The sequence below is a fragment of the Clarias gariepinus genome, chromosome 21, assembly GCF_024256425.1.
Source record: "Clarias gariepinus isolate MV-2021 ecotype Netherlands chromosome 21, CGAR_prim_01v2, whole genome shotgun sequence".
In the NCBI taxonomy this organism is placed as follows: Eukaryota; Metazoa; Chordata; class Actinopteri; order Siluriformes; family Clariidae; genus Clarias; species Clarias gariepinus.
This window is the reverse complement of record NC_071120.1, coordinates 21,722,438-21,737,695: the sequence shown is the minus strand read 5'-3', so window position 1 is coordinate 21,737,695 and position 15,258 is coordinate 21,722,438. Positions and strand designations below refer to the sequence as shown.

Here is a 15,258-nt window from a genome sequence, read left to right as displayed (position 1 = left end):
TCTACATTTAGAATCTCAGAAAACTGTAAGCATCAATTTTCCAGCTGTTGGTTGACTTTTGAACTTTTTCTTGGTTGGCGATTGAGGATGTTTCCATTCCATACTCGGTCGTTTACTCTCAGTAGTGATGAATCCATGTCTCGTCATCACTAATAATTCTCTTTAAGAAACTTTTACCTTCTGTATCGGCCTAAATTTAGTTTGCAGATATCTAAACACTGCTGTATCTGTATCTCACACAAATCGGGAATCACTGCATGCTGCTCTTCTTTTCTTGCAAATCACAAGTGGGGCATCCATTTTTGTTTGTACCGCAGTTGCAAATGAACTGATATGTAACACGTTCACACCTGTACGAAGACGGAGACAGTAGCGCTGACAAGATAGTGCGGCCAACAAAAGTTTTATATACAGTAATCGGAGTGCGGATAAATTTTGACTCACCCTTATAAATATTATTATTGGTATTATTATTGGTATTATTCATATTATTATTCCTGGTTACATGTTTATGTATAGCTTTTAAAAATGTTTGTTAATATTTAGCATATTTAAAATAATATTTTTTTTATTTTTTACAAACTGTTTTAACTAAATAAATGCTTTGATCATCGTTTAAACATTCAGTCATATAATTTATTGGACAATATTAATAAGTAAATACCTTTCTCATTATTTAAAAAAGAGTACAAGTATTTACAACACTTTCTTTTCTTTCAAAAGAATCGATTCACGCGTAGCTCAGTTCATTTTACGGGCTTGTTCAAAAGATTCAAGTCGATTCGATTCAGTAACGTGTGTCGTCACTACGTACAGAACGTCACATCAAACCAGCAAAAATCAATTATTAAATGTAAAGACAGTCCAGTGCATTGGAGAATATTCTTCTCGGGAAAAAGCAGACAGCTCTATCATTTCATTATCAGCACTGTACATACTGTATATATACACAGTATGATATGCTGATGATGGAATGTATAAAAAAAAGAAAAAAGATCAACATCACTGTCTAAAATTTTCTAAAATATTTTTCTCACATCTAATGTTTGTTGTCAATTAAAATTTTTAGTCAAATTATTATTTTATTCTAATAATATCCTCATCATTTATAGTTTTCGTATTTATAGTTGTATAATCTCTCGCTCTCTCTCTTACACATGTATATATCCTGCTAAGTATGGACAGTACCTGCTATACACATTTGTTATATACACATTACTTTGGCAGCACAGTGGCTTTGTGGTTAGCTAAAAAGGCCTTGGTTCAATTTCCGCCTCTGGCTCTGTGTGCATGGAGTTTTTGCATGTTTTCCCCATGCTTGTTGGGTTCCCTTTTCTCCCACAGTCCAGAAACATGTGATTTATGCTAATAGGCATTCTTAAATTGCCTGTAGTGTGTGGATGTGCATGCAAATGTTGACCAGAGGTCCTACCATGGTCGTAAAAATTGGAAAAAACACAATGATCACTATTGAACTCAATAATCCCAAGTTGAAATACAGAGGTTTCTAGTTGGATGGATGGATGGATGGATGGATGGATGGATACATAACTCTACTTATTTAACCTGAACATTATAATTTGCACAATGCCTAATTTTGCACTTATGTATATACACTTTTATTTGCATCTTCTTTAGATGCTAAACTGCATTTCGTTGCTGAGTACCTGTACTATGTAATGACAATAATGTTGCACCTACCTGCCTATGATCTGATCGTTATAGTCATTCCAAACAGTAAGGAGCTGCTGTACTCGGGGTGAACACTAGAGGTCAGTATGCGTTTTGGTTACCACTGCTGAAATGATTTCCGGTGTAGAAGAAGAGCAGCATGCCCTCGTGTTGAGGAACCAAAACATGACAAAAGTTTTATTCTTAAACATTTGGCATAGTGCAGGTAAGGTATATTCCCGCTGCGTATAAAATGTTGCAATAACCAGTTATAAATACAATTTATGACTGGTTATATTGCTTTGGGCTGCTAAGGTTTAATACGTAGTTAAGGAGTTAGATGTAACTCATGTTTGGAAGGGTGTATCTAATAATGTGGCATCTCAGTGTGTTAGGGTAAACATTTATTTATTAAAATAACCAGTACATCAGATTTTGCCTATTTATAGTATAATTAAATGTTGTGGACCAGTTCCTGATATCACTCTACATTATAGGAGCTATAAACAATTATTTCCTCATAAGTCTCAGTTTTGCTTTCATTCTCTTGAAGCTACAAAGGCAAAAAAACAAACAAAAGAAAAAACTAGTTAAAAAAAAAGTAACCAGAAACCAGGAAGTGTTAATCCCTGTGTCCTAAGAGAGACTCTTTTCCAGGGTTGAATACGTACAGACTGTTGGAATGCACTAAAACTGGAGACTCCTTCCATAAAAGTTAAACAAACACATGTTTCCTTTGTTAATTTATTACACAGTTATTAAGGTTGTGTTTATACTGCAACAATACAAATGATAACGTTTTATGATTAACCCGCGTTTTAATGTGCACAGATGTGATTCATATACAGCCAAAACATGGTATTGGTGCTAAAAGGAAATTTTCTGATAGGATCATATACCGCTCTTTTCATTTTTTTTTTAACATTAAATTTTTTTTTTTGTAAATACTCTATGCACATTTATATTTTTATCAGATAAAAAGAAACACATTTGCCAAATACAATTTCAAAATGCTTTACTAGTGTATGTCACGTCTGTTACTTTTTTAAATTCAAATCTCCCAACCATCTTAACTGTCATTCAGATGAAGCTTGGCTGATTTAGATTTTATATAAAAAGACATAAACCTGAAAAAGTATATTATTTTAAAAATAAATGCTAAATTGTAAAGATATTACAATATGAATTTGACATGGTTACGGACACTACAGATGTTTTGCTTTTAGTTGTTTTAATTTTACAGGTATGCTTCTAGAAGCTTACACCAATTAACTGCAGATCAGATTAAAGCCGCTATGAAGGCTTTACAGACCATGAGTAGAAGATACATATCAATATCAGATGTTCAAAGCAGATTATTGCATATTTTGGACACCTTTAGCATTGATTTACAGAGTAGAAAGAAATAAAAGTCAGGAAAGACCATGGAACTAAGCAGGTTTGAGAATGCAGGCTGTTGCATAATTAATATTGCTTATATATTTTGTTTTCCTTAGAAAAGGGACAAGCATTGCAAAGTACATGCTGAAAGCTGAATAAGGAGTCTAGTTAAAGCGAAGAGGAAGATGGGCAAAAACAGGAAAATTAAGACTTTAGAGCAGGAAAATGGTGGGAAACTGGAAACTGCTCCTGCCTCAGTTCTTGCCTGTGAATATCTTCAACAAAAAGATCACCTGCGAACAAATAAAGATAAACAAAGTACTATAGCAGACATTTCATCAAGTTTGGAGTGTTCCCCAAAAAAAACAAAAAAGAAGCAAAAGAGAAAACATTTGTCTGAACAAGAAGTGGAGAACGATTGTCCCATAGAACAGAGTACTGAAGGTCAAGAACTAGGGGAACAACCCACCCCAAAAAAGACGAAAAAAGATAAGACCAAGGAAGTGAACAAAGCCAATGATTCAAAAACCCCAAGCAGTAAGGAAAAGAGTGACAATCTGCCAACTAGGAGAAAGAAAAAGAACCTGGACATGTTAAAGGAGAATACTGCAGAAAAGAGAAAGGAGACGGAGGAAGGAGGTTTAACAGTAGAAGCAGAAACACAAAGCACTGAAGAACGGAAAACAACGAAGAGAAAAGACAAACAATCAAAAGATAAAGGCCGTAACAGTTTGGGAAAACGAAGCAAGAACGCAGAGTCGGTGTTTTCGACACATGAGACACAGACAGACATAAAAGAAGAGGATGGTGAAATAAAAGAGTCCTTACCGATAGATGAAAGTCTTTTAAATCAGTTGAAAGAATTTATTCCTGACATTAAGTCAAAGGAGTCGGTGAACGTGAGTAAGATGATTAAATACGACTTGCCAAGATTTAAGGAATTCAAACTAAAAGGTAAAGCATGACACATTTGCTCTAGTCAATCGTACGGTATGTGTGTGTGTTTATATTGGATTAAGCTGAGTTTTATTCTCACTTTGCCTCTAGGCATCTCTCTGAATCAGGGACGATTTACTGCAGAAGAAAACGCGAGGCTAAGACAGAATGTGCGAGACTTCATGGCTCTCACTGCGATTGACAGCGCCAGCAAACTGTTTTTCACACACCGCTTTAAGCACGAGCAAAAGGACTTAAAGAAACTTAAAGGGACATACAGATTCTTTGAAAGGATAGGTGAGTGCGTGTGTGAGTATGTGTGCGAAGTTATGTGTGCATGAAAGAGAGAGCAAGAGTGTGTGTGTGTGTGCAAGAGATAGTGCATGTATGCATGTGCGAGAGAGAGAGTACAGTCTCAGTCTCAATGTGTACACTTTCACACAGTCACATGAACTCTTTCCCTGTCTCGCACACAGACGCTTTCGCACACACACACACTTTCTCTCGTGCACTCTCTCCCGCGCACGTCTGTAAAAGTTTACTCATTAAGACAGCACTATCTGGCAAATGCAAACATCTCATTTAAAATTCATTAATTTTGGATTCATGAGTCAATACGTGAATTGACGCACACAATAAAGCTATACATTATTATAAATACATTTTTCTCGTCTGTATCGCTCAGTGATTTTATACACAAGGTTTTTAAACTCCGAGAGCTCTGTCGCTCTTAAAACTTTTTGCAGTAATTGTGGTTATGATCACGGGCTGTATCTCAAACCGAAAATGCTGACTGTTCATTATTTTCTGCATACATGTGCAAAATGGAGTATTTTGTAGGTTTAAGGGCAACTAGAGTTTTTTTGTTTTTTCCACATAAGCACGAATCATAATCAGATAATCAAAATGCTAAATGTTATTCTAAATAAACGTTAACATAGATTTCTTTTTGCTATTTTAATGAGAAAATGGGTCAATTTGGCCACAGAGCTGGGCAAGATGTTTATGGAAGGATCAGGTCAGAAAGTCAGAGTTGTTTTTCTCAGACTCCAGAATTCTTACCTCAACCTTATATAAAACCTAAAAAAAAAAAAAAAACTGACTCTCCCCCTTCCCCCCTTAGAATTCTGACTTTTTTTCTTTCTTTCTCAGGATTCTCACTTTTTCTCAGAATTTTGACCTCAAACTCAAAAAAAGTCTGAAAATTTTTATGTTGACCCTGAATTTTTTTTCCTCAGAATTCTAACTGTTTGTCTCTGAATCTTTTTCCTCCTTAAAATTGAGTTTTGTTTTTTTTTTTATCTATTTTTTCACTCAAAATTTTGAGGAAACAGTTTGTATACTGAGTCAGGAATAAAAGTTAAGATTCTTAGATTTTTGACTTTTAACTAAAGGTTTTTTTAAAGAACTGATTTTAAATTCAGACTTTTGACTTTAATCTCATAAAATCTGAGATTAAAGTCAGAATTTTTAGTTTATATATATATTATGGTGGCTCTTATCCTCTTCTAAAGATGTTAAATGCTTAAATGCATGAAGTGAAAATCTACAATACAAATCAACAATTGTAAAGACACATGGTGGACATACTGTACTGAAATGCAAATTTTGCCATTAATATCCATAACATATAGCGTTATTAATTTACATATTAATGAAGATTCCTTATAGATTTAAAATGCATTACTGTTTTCTTTGGTTCTCTCTACAACTGGTATCCGTTCTCATTTGTTATTTTTGTGCACTGTATGTCCTTATGAATTGAATTGGTATCCATGATAATCATACTGTATTGTGACTTTGTTTAATCTCTTTTATACCAGCGGAAGGAATTCCCAGGTCCTGCTATTACATTTATGCTCGTGGAAGAAGAATGTTCGATGAGCAAAACCACCAGGGAGAGTAAGGACTGATTGATTAAGAGTATAAGAAAATGCAGAATTAAAATACGAGGGGCGTTCAAGTCCAACCGGGATTATATAATCCACTGCTACACTAACACACTTACCCCAGAATTTCACTAGTGCTTAAATGCGATCAAGGTAGAAAGATGTCTCAGTGTACCGGAGTCATGATGGCCTTGAAACGCTGGCCTCCCAGGAACTCCTTTAATTGTCAAAACAAACTGGTTTGATCACAAAAGGTGTACACGACCCTATACTGCCCTCTGCACCACATGCACATTACAAGAACTCATCTGGGAGTCTTTTCCACATTGCTAGTACTGTTCTGACCTCAATTTCCACATGTTTGGGCCTTTAAGGGAGTTCCTGGGCGGCCAGTGTTTCAATCATGGCTTCAGCATACTGAGAAAAGTTTAGTTTTTAGTTAGATAGTTCTAACTATCAAAAGTCCTGGTTTGACTTGAACACCCTTTGTAATTTGTTCTTCTTAAAATAATGTCATTAAACAATGTATTTATATATGGCATTATTCTGTTTTGCCTTTTTTTGAGGTTTACGAAAGAAGAACTTTGCACATTGAACAAGTTGCACACTTTACATGGTAATAACTGGAAGAAGATTTCAGAGTTGACCGGTCGTAGTGCCTTGTCACTTGAGAAACGCTACCACCAGCAAGGTAAATTTTTAAAAAGCAAAATACAGTACATGTCTAAAACCCTATTTCTACACAATTTAAATTGTTTATGTTTGTTCTGTGTCATCCAGGTGATAAGGAAGGCCCCTGGTCTCAGAAGGAGGTACAGAGACTGTTGAGAGCTGTACGAGATCACATAATGTGCCAGATCCCAGGTGGAGCCAACAGTTACGGGTCTATAAGGGTGATGAAGGAAACTTTGTATAAAAGGCTCCCCTGGCAGAAGATTGCTAGGAAGGTGAAAACCCGCTCGTGGTCTCAGTGCAGGGAGAAATGGTGAGGATTTTTTTTTTTTTTTTCAACACAAGCGTAACGCCAAAATTCTAATTGTGCATGTGGATTATAAAGATTTGTCATTTACTCTTGTTAAATCATAGTAACCTTTACACATTTTGTGAAGGAGCTTTGCATTTAACATTATAGGATGCTAGTACAACTTTAAGTAGAAGTCATGTATAAGGACTAAAGAGCTGTCTTTGTCTAACCTGATAAAAGCCCCTTCCCCAAATGTAGTACATCTATTTAATATGTTCAGAGTTTTTGGAATTAACAAAAATGGAATGAGTTTTGATCATCTTTGTTCCCACTTGTTACACATATTGGACTATAAATATTTTTGTATTGTAGGATGGGAATTTTGGCAGTAAAAATGTCTTTTGGAGCGGTGTTCACAGAGAAGAAATCTCTTGATGTCCAAGTCAAACTCATAAAAGGGTACGTAGTAAACCTACTGATTATATCGGTCCCTTTTTTGGGCCTTATTTATCAATATGCGGGTGCATGCACAGCACGGCTACACGAGCACTAATGATTTGAAGTGAATAAATAAGACAGCTGCATACAGTACATGGCAACTCGTGGTAATGTAATGACGGCCAGATTCAAAATAGACAGTTTTTATTTGAAATTTTGCCCTTGATTTTGGTGTCATTAGGAAAAAGCTAAACTGAGAATCTTCTTGTGCTTCTTGATGTGAATACCATACTTTACTGAGAATAATGTGAAAACCCAGTACTCTGTTAATTTGTGTTTCTAACACTGTTTGTTCCTAGGATGTATGAATTGGACATAGATGATGCTGCCCATGTCGACTGGGAGGACCTCACAGCACTGATTGGGTAAAAGCACTTGCTAAGCTTATAAATATCAATTTATATACCAATTAATATACATAAACCACACTGTTATACATCATTGGCATTTATAATAGTTTTATGTGTTAAGCAGGTACTTTTGTATTGGCTGTATGTAGGCTTGATGTTATAAAATGATTGGTTGGTTTAATGTATTATGTCTCTTGGTTCACTCATACACTAAATAAAATCTGATAGTGTTGATCCAATAACACTCTAAAATTTGATGGTACGACATCAATAATAAGCTATTGCACTACACCTATTATAAAATGCATTACAGTTAGTCCCATAGAGGTAAACACGTACAGGATATGTTGTGAACGATAGCTACATTATGTACACACAGCATAGTAGAAAATATATAGGGGGACAAAAACATTTTAAAATGAGTTTAATTTAATTTTTCTTTTAAATATTCTTTTTCTGGTTTTCACTCTTCAAAATGGTTTGGAGGTCTAGTTATAAGTTCTAGAGATTATTCGCTGCATTTTTAAAGGGAATGTCTTAAAGAAAAACTGGTGGCCCTATACGTACAACAATTTTAATTTAAGACCCACTTAAAAAAACTGAACTGTCCTTTTAAATTGTAATTGTATCGCTATACCTAATATTGTATTGCATAGATAAAGTAATCTTTAAAATTTTAGCAAATACATAGTTACGATGTGTAGTCCAGTGTGAGTTTTTGCACTAAATTTTAATATCATAATTGCATTTTTCCCCTCGTGTGTGTAACCTTTGGTTCTGGTTATCTTTCTCACTAGGGATGTTCCTCCCGCATACGTCCAAAAGAAATGGCACAAACTTAAAGTGTGTCATGTGCCTGTATGGCAGTCGAAGTGTTTTGCAGGTAAGTTTTTTTCATTTATTTAGTGGATTATCTCAGATTTCCATTTTGTTTCTTTTATGAGCTCAAGTAATATGTTTAATCAAGATATGATGGGACAGGGACTACAAACTGTTTTTGAAATGAACCAAACTACAAAGCATTAATTTTGTAGAGAAGCACATCCTGTTAAATCTTTTATAATTCTTCTTTATTGAAATTTTACCAGATATTGTTGACTTTCTATATGAGAAAGTTTTACCGCACCTCGAGGAGAAGCTGATGTCTCTTAAGGATTTGGATGAGACCCAGCATAACGAAAATGAGGAGAGCTACAGTCTCTCCGACATCTTTACGGACATTAACGAGGATGAAAATGTGGACGATGACGCAGAGGACAAATGAAAGCCAGTAGAGGAGTTTCAGAAAAAAAAACTAAAAGCATTGTTTTGTTATAAATTTAGGAGCTCTGTGTTTTAACATTGAGCACAGGATTCTACAAATGACTATTTTTGTGAGAAAATGACGTATTGTTCACATTTGAATGCATCTTGTTATTCCAGGTGAAACTGGTCTTTTATGATTTTCTATTTTGGTAAAGATTATTTTAAATAAGAAATTTGTGTGGACCAAACCTAATCATTTTAATGTTGTACCGCACTTTGTCCCAAGAGATTTTTGAAAGGAAGCAGTCTGAACAATCATTTGGAATGGTACTGACTAATTCTTAATATTTTTACTGCTGATTACAGACATGGTGTGAACTAGTGCATTATTTCTTTGACCAATAGTAGAATGCGTCAAGTTATTAACTTTTAATATTCATGTTTTTGATTGATTGTAAATTTAGGCTAAAGAATACAGTGGGTTCAAACCCCCTCATAAAACACAATAATGCAGCAAATTAGGCAAGGTGCTGTATGTTTTCAAACAATTTGCTATTTCATGTGGAATTTTTTAAAACTTTTTATTCTGAACACTTAACTCAACCTACCACAGTAAACATTTGTACGTTCAGTGCTTCAAAGCAGCCATAGCCCTTTGCAATGGGTTCAAGCTCCAGTAATCATAATCCCATCCCAGGAACCACCCTGTGAAGGTGGGCGGCTCGAAGCCCTGCGTTATCTTTACGACAGGAGTCCTCTTGTCTCTGATGGCAGGATGGCTTTCGATGTATCGCACAGCTTAAGGGTGAAATAAAAAAAAGAAAGTAATTCTAGTCAGTTGTGGAGAAGCATTTTAAGTGGTGGTATCTCAGCTGTGTCACTATACTGGCCATGACACTAATTTGTAGATCTTTTTGAATTAGTCTGGTTTGCATTTTCCTATTTTACAAAGCAAGGATTCTCTATTCATTATGAGAGCAGTGTCAAAAACATCCGTTTGTAAGCAAGAAGTCAAATATGATTATTTACATTAATACATTGTGGACATTGGTCAGGATCCAAAAACACTCGTGAGGTGGACAGGCTCCTTGCCCTGAGTCACCTAGACTTAATGCATACTTTAATTGGGGGAGATAAATAATTGAAACAGACTCACCTGAGGCTACAGCCTCATTTTTTTCTTCTTCATTGGCCTCTTTTCCAATCCAAACAAAGACCTTGGAAGTAAACAAAAGCAACACCTGATTGGCACACTGTAGTTATATGCAACACATGGTTTTCAAGTCTTCAAACCTTTACCTCATCCCATGTGTCCAGAATCATGACATCATCTGGAGCTAGATCGTCTTGAGTCATTTCTCCTGGTACTTCCTCGATCTGATGGGAAGTGGAAGAGAGGTGCCATTTTTAAATAATGGACTAAAAATGATTTCTGGAGTGATGGCTGTGCAAGGTTAACAAGTGACTCACGCGGAACTGTCCCGTCTTGTTAGAGCAAGCAAACAGACGAGGCGGGTGAGTCTCCATTTTGCTCCTCAGTCTTTCAGATGTGCGATATTCAGTTTTCCCTCCAAGAGCTTCCCAGAAGTGATCTTCAAAAATAGAAAGCAGGCATGAAACCAAAGTTTTGTTTTGTTTTTTACAATAACATTATGGATAAAAATTGTTCCGACAGTTGCAATACCTCTTTCTTCACCTTCCGTCACTTCAGAAACCTGCACTCCTAAAATCTCACCAAGCTCTTTAGCTCCACGCTTCTCAACCTCACTGGCACCTTGACCCACCCACAACACTGAGTCTGATGGGTTCATGAACAGGAACACATCGTTGGAATTGAGATTACAGGCCACAGGATCTACCTTTATTAGGGTAAAAAAAAAATATATATATATATATATATATATATATATATATATATATATATATATATATATATATATATATATATATATATATATATATATATGTTTACCCTCATAGGAAAAGTTAGACATACCCACAATATCCCTCATTCATTTCATCAACACACCTCAACTGCCCGTGTATTCCCAGCAACGTTGGATCGAACTTGAAAAAGGCGTATTGCTGATGCTTTTGATTGACCGCCTTCTCTGGAAGTCCCACCTTTGTAAACCACCATTGGTCGGGATCCAAAAACACTCATGAGGTGGACAGGCTCCTTGCCCTGAGTCACCCGGACCTAATGCAAAGAGGTGACTAAATAAGCATGTGTAATTTACACCAATTTCCTTCAAGGCTTAAATAACTTGACTAAATGGAAAATGGGTGGTTGTGGAAGTACATATGTGCTTTCTGCATGTTATAATCAAAAGTAGGGATGCTTTACAGCATGCTTAGTTGTTTTTTATTTATTTTTTTAGTGTAAGCACTCTAAATTGGTCAAAAGAAAATAAAGGACAATCACGATATGAATCCTATACATCAAAGCCTTAAATTAACCAAGCTTCTAGTTAACACTGATTATATATGTAGGTATCAGGGATGGGAATCACCAAGGACCAGTCAGGATAGTACATGCAGAGATGATTCTCTTTGCATCATGATTTCATAAAAAAAAAAAAAAAAAAAATTATAGACAATTTTTTTCTCTTACAATTTTGAACAAACTGCCACTAAATGATGCTGTGCTGCCCGTCAATGTGTGAATAGTTTAGTGTGGACCACCTGTATTATAATTATAGAGGAATGGCAACCACCACAAGGGCACTATATATGCAGTATATATACACTACAACTCTGGTTGGAGTTAGTGCAGCAATACATGAACTGCCCACAAAGGAAGCAGAATAAATCATTGAATTGGCATCAATCACCTGCACTGCTCGTCCACCAAGTTCCTCATCTAGCTGAGTGGCTAAGATGGAAGAAGCTCCTTTCTCATCCTGGCTTGAATCCTCCCCCTGCCTATGTATGAAAAAAATCTACTGACAACACCTGAAGTCATACAAGGTGCGCATACAATGCTGTATGTGGTTATTTGACCTTGAAGGATACGGTTACTTGTAACATGAACAGACAAAGCGTCTGTCCCACACCCAAAGCTGCCCATTCAAAATGAGCTCCTGATCATCATGAGGATAGTGGTGGTTGTCCATTTCTCACCAAATGTAAATAATCTGTCCTCGACGTTCCCCATGCTTGTAGTTGTACAGGATGATGTAACTGTCTCCGCCATAGAACTGCCCATAAGTTGAGGGATCAACGGCTACCTTGTCCGATCCTTCAATGCGCCAAATCTTTATGCAAAGAGATAGAAATTAAGATAAAATCGGTAGAGCTCATTTCGGCATCTTTACCCTACACATACAGTACTAGTACATTCACTGGGCAATTTAATAGGACTCCTCTTCATTCATGCAGTTATCCACTTAGGTATGCAACTATAAATAAAAGCGAGCAGATTAAGGTTATGAGCTTTAATATTCACATCAAACATACAAACAGGAGAAATGTGGTCCTGTATTTGGCTGACAGGAGTGCAACCTGATCCGGGCTTCTGCTATTGTATCCCAACCCTATGCACTGCCACCACATGATTGCATGAATAAGCCAGGTGTATAGTATTTCCAATGAAGTAGTTGGTGAATGATGTCTTAATTTCTGCTATGAATCATACCTTTTCAGATACATTAATAGCCAAATCCTACATTTTCACCTTTTTCTCTCCGTCCCCCATGTCGATCATCCCATGCTGAGCAGCCATAGCACTCGAGACATGGAGAGTAGATGCATCAAAGGGTACTTTCTTAATCTTGGCGATCTTGTTGGAGACATATCCCTTTCCCATCCCATCAGTCTGGCTTACATCATGCCAGGATTTGAAGAACTGTTTGAAGAGAGGGGTTTCCCCATTCTCGGGCAGGATCTGAATCTGAGTGTGTTTTGGGTACCCCATTTTCTGAATAAACTCCTCAGCAGCCTTCATTCCTGCACTCCTCTCCTCTGGGCTGGCTTCTTTACCTGTAATACAGTGTAAAAAAAGTAGTGATTCTGTAATTGAGTCATTTATGCTTTATCAGGAAGGTATATTTACTAACTGGATGAATACTAAAAAAACAGAAAAAGGTACACACATACATCATAAACAGTTTCATCAAAAGGCTCAAATTCTACAGTTTAAATAATTGATGGTGCTTTCCAAACCTTTCCAGATAAAGATCTTGCCATTACAACCATGGTCCAAGATAAAACATTCAGTCGACTCCAGGGCACCCCGAGAGAACGGATTCTCCGCCGCAACCAACGTGATGAACATATCTCCACTGGCATCGGACACCTTAGTGTTGGAATTTAATGACCATTTATACATTTTCAGTGTATGAATTTTAGTCAATATCTAGTCAGAAAAAATCAAATTAATTTAATTGAGTTGTACCTTGTATAATGTGGCTATTTTTCTATTTGATGAATCAGTCTCAGAGTCATCACAGTTTGAATCAGGAAGCTCTGGCTTTGGTCCAAGAATCTTAAAGATACCATTATAGGAGTTTGTTGTTTACAAAGAGAATTTTGGGACAGAGCATGAAAACAAAATGCTATAAATATGGAAACAAACTCATTTATGTGGCTGAGAAATTGACCTGAAAGATTAACAACTACATTTCATCCGTTTAGTCATTCAATCATTCATCCTTCCAGTACAGTGGTTCTCAACCATGGTTCAGAAGGACCACCTTATCTGCACAGTTTGGTGTTTTCACACCCACTTCAAGTAAGGAAATACTGCTAATTAGATGATTAGTTAAGTCAGGTGGGCTGAATGCTGAGAAAACACTCGAATGTGCAGGGCAGGTGGTCCTCCCGGCCCAGAGCTGAGAACCACTGTTCTAGTAGATGGAGAAAATACTCAAGACCAGGGATCTTTAACTCTAGTCCTGGAAGTCCTGTTTCCAGCACAGTTTGTTGATTCTTCTGCTTAAACCTGGTCCAGTGGGTGTGTTTGAGCAGAAGAACCACCATTCTGTGTTGAAGACTGACCCTCCATGGTTAGAGTTGAAAAACCCTTGCTCTAGAAACACATACCTCCAGCATCTTGTTAGGCTCTGATCCCTCTTCACATGTGTACAGTTTTGCTCTTCCAGCTCGCTCGTTATCACGGACACCCTTAGAAATATTGGTGGCTTTCAACCGTTCAAAGTGATTACTCTTTGAGCCGCACCATTGGTAGATTTCCTGGTGTACATCAACAATAAATCAAAGGGCTAGTTAATTAGCGCACCCCACAATGAATAAATTCTGACCATGTCGGCCTGCAGGGAGTGCTTGTTTGCTTACATCTCCAAGGTCCAGAATAAAACAGTCTCCCTGGTTGAAGCTGTCCCAACTCACAGGAACCTCAGTAGCCCTCACTGTTCGTCTGCCAGTAACATGAAGGACTCTGGGTATTCCTTCCACGTTAGAAGCCACGTGTCTAAAGCCTGATGCCACACCACCTTGCTGAGGTATTAAAAGAATTATAAATTAAATCTCAGTTTATCCCACTCAATGCATCATTCATCATCATGTTGACTCGCATATTCCAGCTTACCATGTACTTAAGACCCAATTTGAAGTAACCTACAAACGTTTTCGATTCATAACCCTGGACCTCTCGATACTGAACAGGAGTTCCCCCGAGATAGTCATCCATCTGGACAGCAAAAATGGCCGCAGCAGCACTCTCATCTACACTGCAGGCATTACCTGGATACCAAGATGAAAGCCATAGCCTTGACTAGAGCATGCAGAATGTAAGACTGAATCAGATTATTATTTAAGTCCCAGTCTCACCTTGCCAAAAATGAAGATCGTATTGTAGGCTTCCTAAATGTTGCTTGATGGTATTAAGGACGATGTAGGTGTCTCCTGTGTAGAAGCTCCCATAAAGATTCTCAGGAACTGCCACCAGGTCCATTTTTTCAATCCGCCATACCTGCAGACCAGGCTTTTGTCCCGCCTTCTTGAACTCAGAATGATAAACCATGCTTCAAGAGAAGAAACCGTCACTTGTAGACAATATGTCACGAGAAAAAGCAATCTGTGGTCTATAAGAATCATGTGTGACCCATTTAAAGCATAAAGGGCATAGAATTCCAGAAGTTCCAGAATGTATACAACCATAAATACATCAATCTCATCAATCAATTATAAAAATACATTTAATTCTTTCTTTTACAAATAGCCATGACACCTTGATTAACTTACTTCTCGCTGAACTCGGATGTTGCTGGGTGTAAGTAAAGCTCTCCAGGACAAGCAGAGGACAAAAAGACATCAAGCTCTCTTCCCCAGCACAGGTGTCCTTTATCCCTTATTATCAAGCACA

General features: G+C 37.0%; 2 protein-coding genes across 2 annotated transcripts; one reads left to right on the top strand and one right to left on the bottom strand.

Annotated features, from left to right (window-relative positions):
* The first annotated feature begins 1,815 nt into the window (after window positions 1-1,815).
* Window positions 1,816-9,728, top strand: LOC128509016 (transcription termination factor 1-like). The gene is made up of 10 exons (XM_053480524.1): window positions 1,816-1,897; window positions 3,168-4,005; window positions 4,099-4,284; window positions 5,811-5,889; window positions 6,443-6,567; window positions 6,657-6,861; window positions 7,213-7,299; window positions 7,638-7,703; window positions 8,486-8,571; window positions 8,777-9,728. Exons 2-10 carry the CDS (start codon window positions 3,237-3,239, stop codon window positions 8,950-8,952), a joined length of 1,779 nt encoding a protein of 592 aa, XP_053336499.1. The 5' UTR covers window positions 1,816-1,897; window positions 3,168-3,236; the 3' UTR covers window positions 8,953-9,728.
* Window positions 9,496-14,916, bottom strand: LOC128509015 (gelsolin-like). The gene is made up of 15 exons (XM_053480523.1): window positions 14,724-14,916; window positions 14,482-14,636; window positions 14,229-14,390; window positions 13,977-14,126; window positions 13,330-13,419; window positions 13,098-13,230; window positions 12,610-12,914; window positions 12,057-12,190; window positions 11,768-11,858; window positions 10,963-11,133; window positions 10,618-10,792; window positions 10,404-10,525; window positions 10,233-10,310; window positions 10,090-10,150; window positions 9,496-9,731 (listed from the first exon to the last, which is right to left on the bottom strand). The coding sequence occupies exons 1-15, from the start codon at window positions 14,914-14,916 to the stop codon at window positions 9,562-9,564; spliced, it is 2,190 nt and encodes a 729-aa protein (XP_053336498.1). The 3' UTR covers window positions 9,496-9,561.
* Between the last annotated feature and the right edge of the window lie 342 nt (window positions 14,917-15,258).

Coding starts and splice junctions, on each gene's coding strand:
- LOC128509016 (XM_053480524.1), top strand. CDS start 3,237: ATGGGCAAAAACAGGAAAATTAAGACTTTAGAGCAGGAAAATGGTGGG. Junction 5,890..6,442: donor GAGCAAAACCACCAGGGAGA/GTAAGGACTGAT, acceptor CCTTTTTTTGAG/GTTTACGAAAGAAGAACTTT. Junction 7,704..8,485: donor GACCTCACAGCACTGATTGG/GTAAAAGCACTT, acceptor CTTTCTCACTAG/GGATGTTCCTCCCGCATACG.
- LOC128509015 (XM_053480523.1), bottom strand. CDS start 14,916: ATGGTTTATCATTCTGAGTTCAAGAAGGCGGGACAAAAGCCTGGTCTG. Junction 14,637..14,723: donor CGATCTTCATTTTTGGCAAG/GTGAGACTGGGA, acceptor CTTGGTATCCAG/GTAATGCCTGCAGTGTAGAT. Junction 10,793..10,962: donor GGAATACACGGGCAGTTGAG/GTGTGTTGATGA, acceptor ACCCTAATAAAG/GTAGATCCTGTGGCCTGTAA.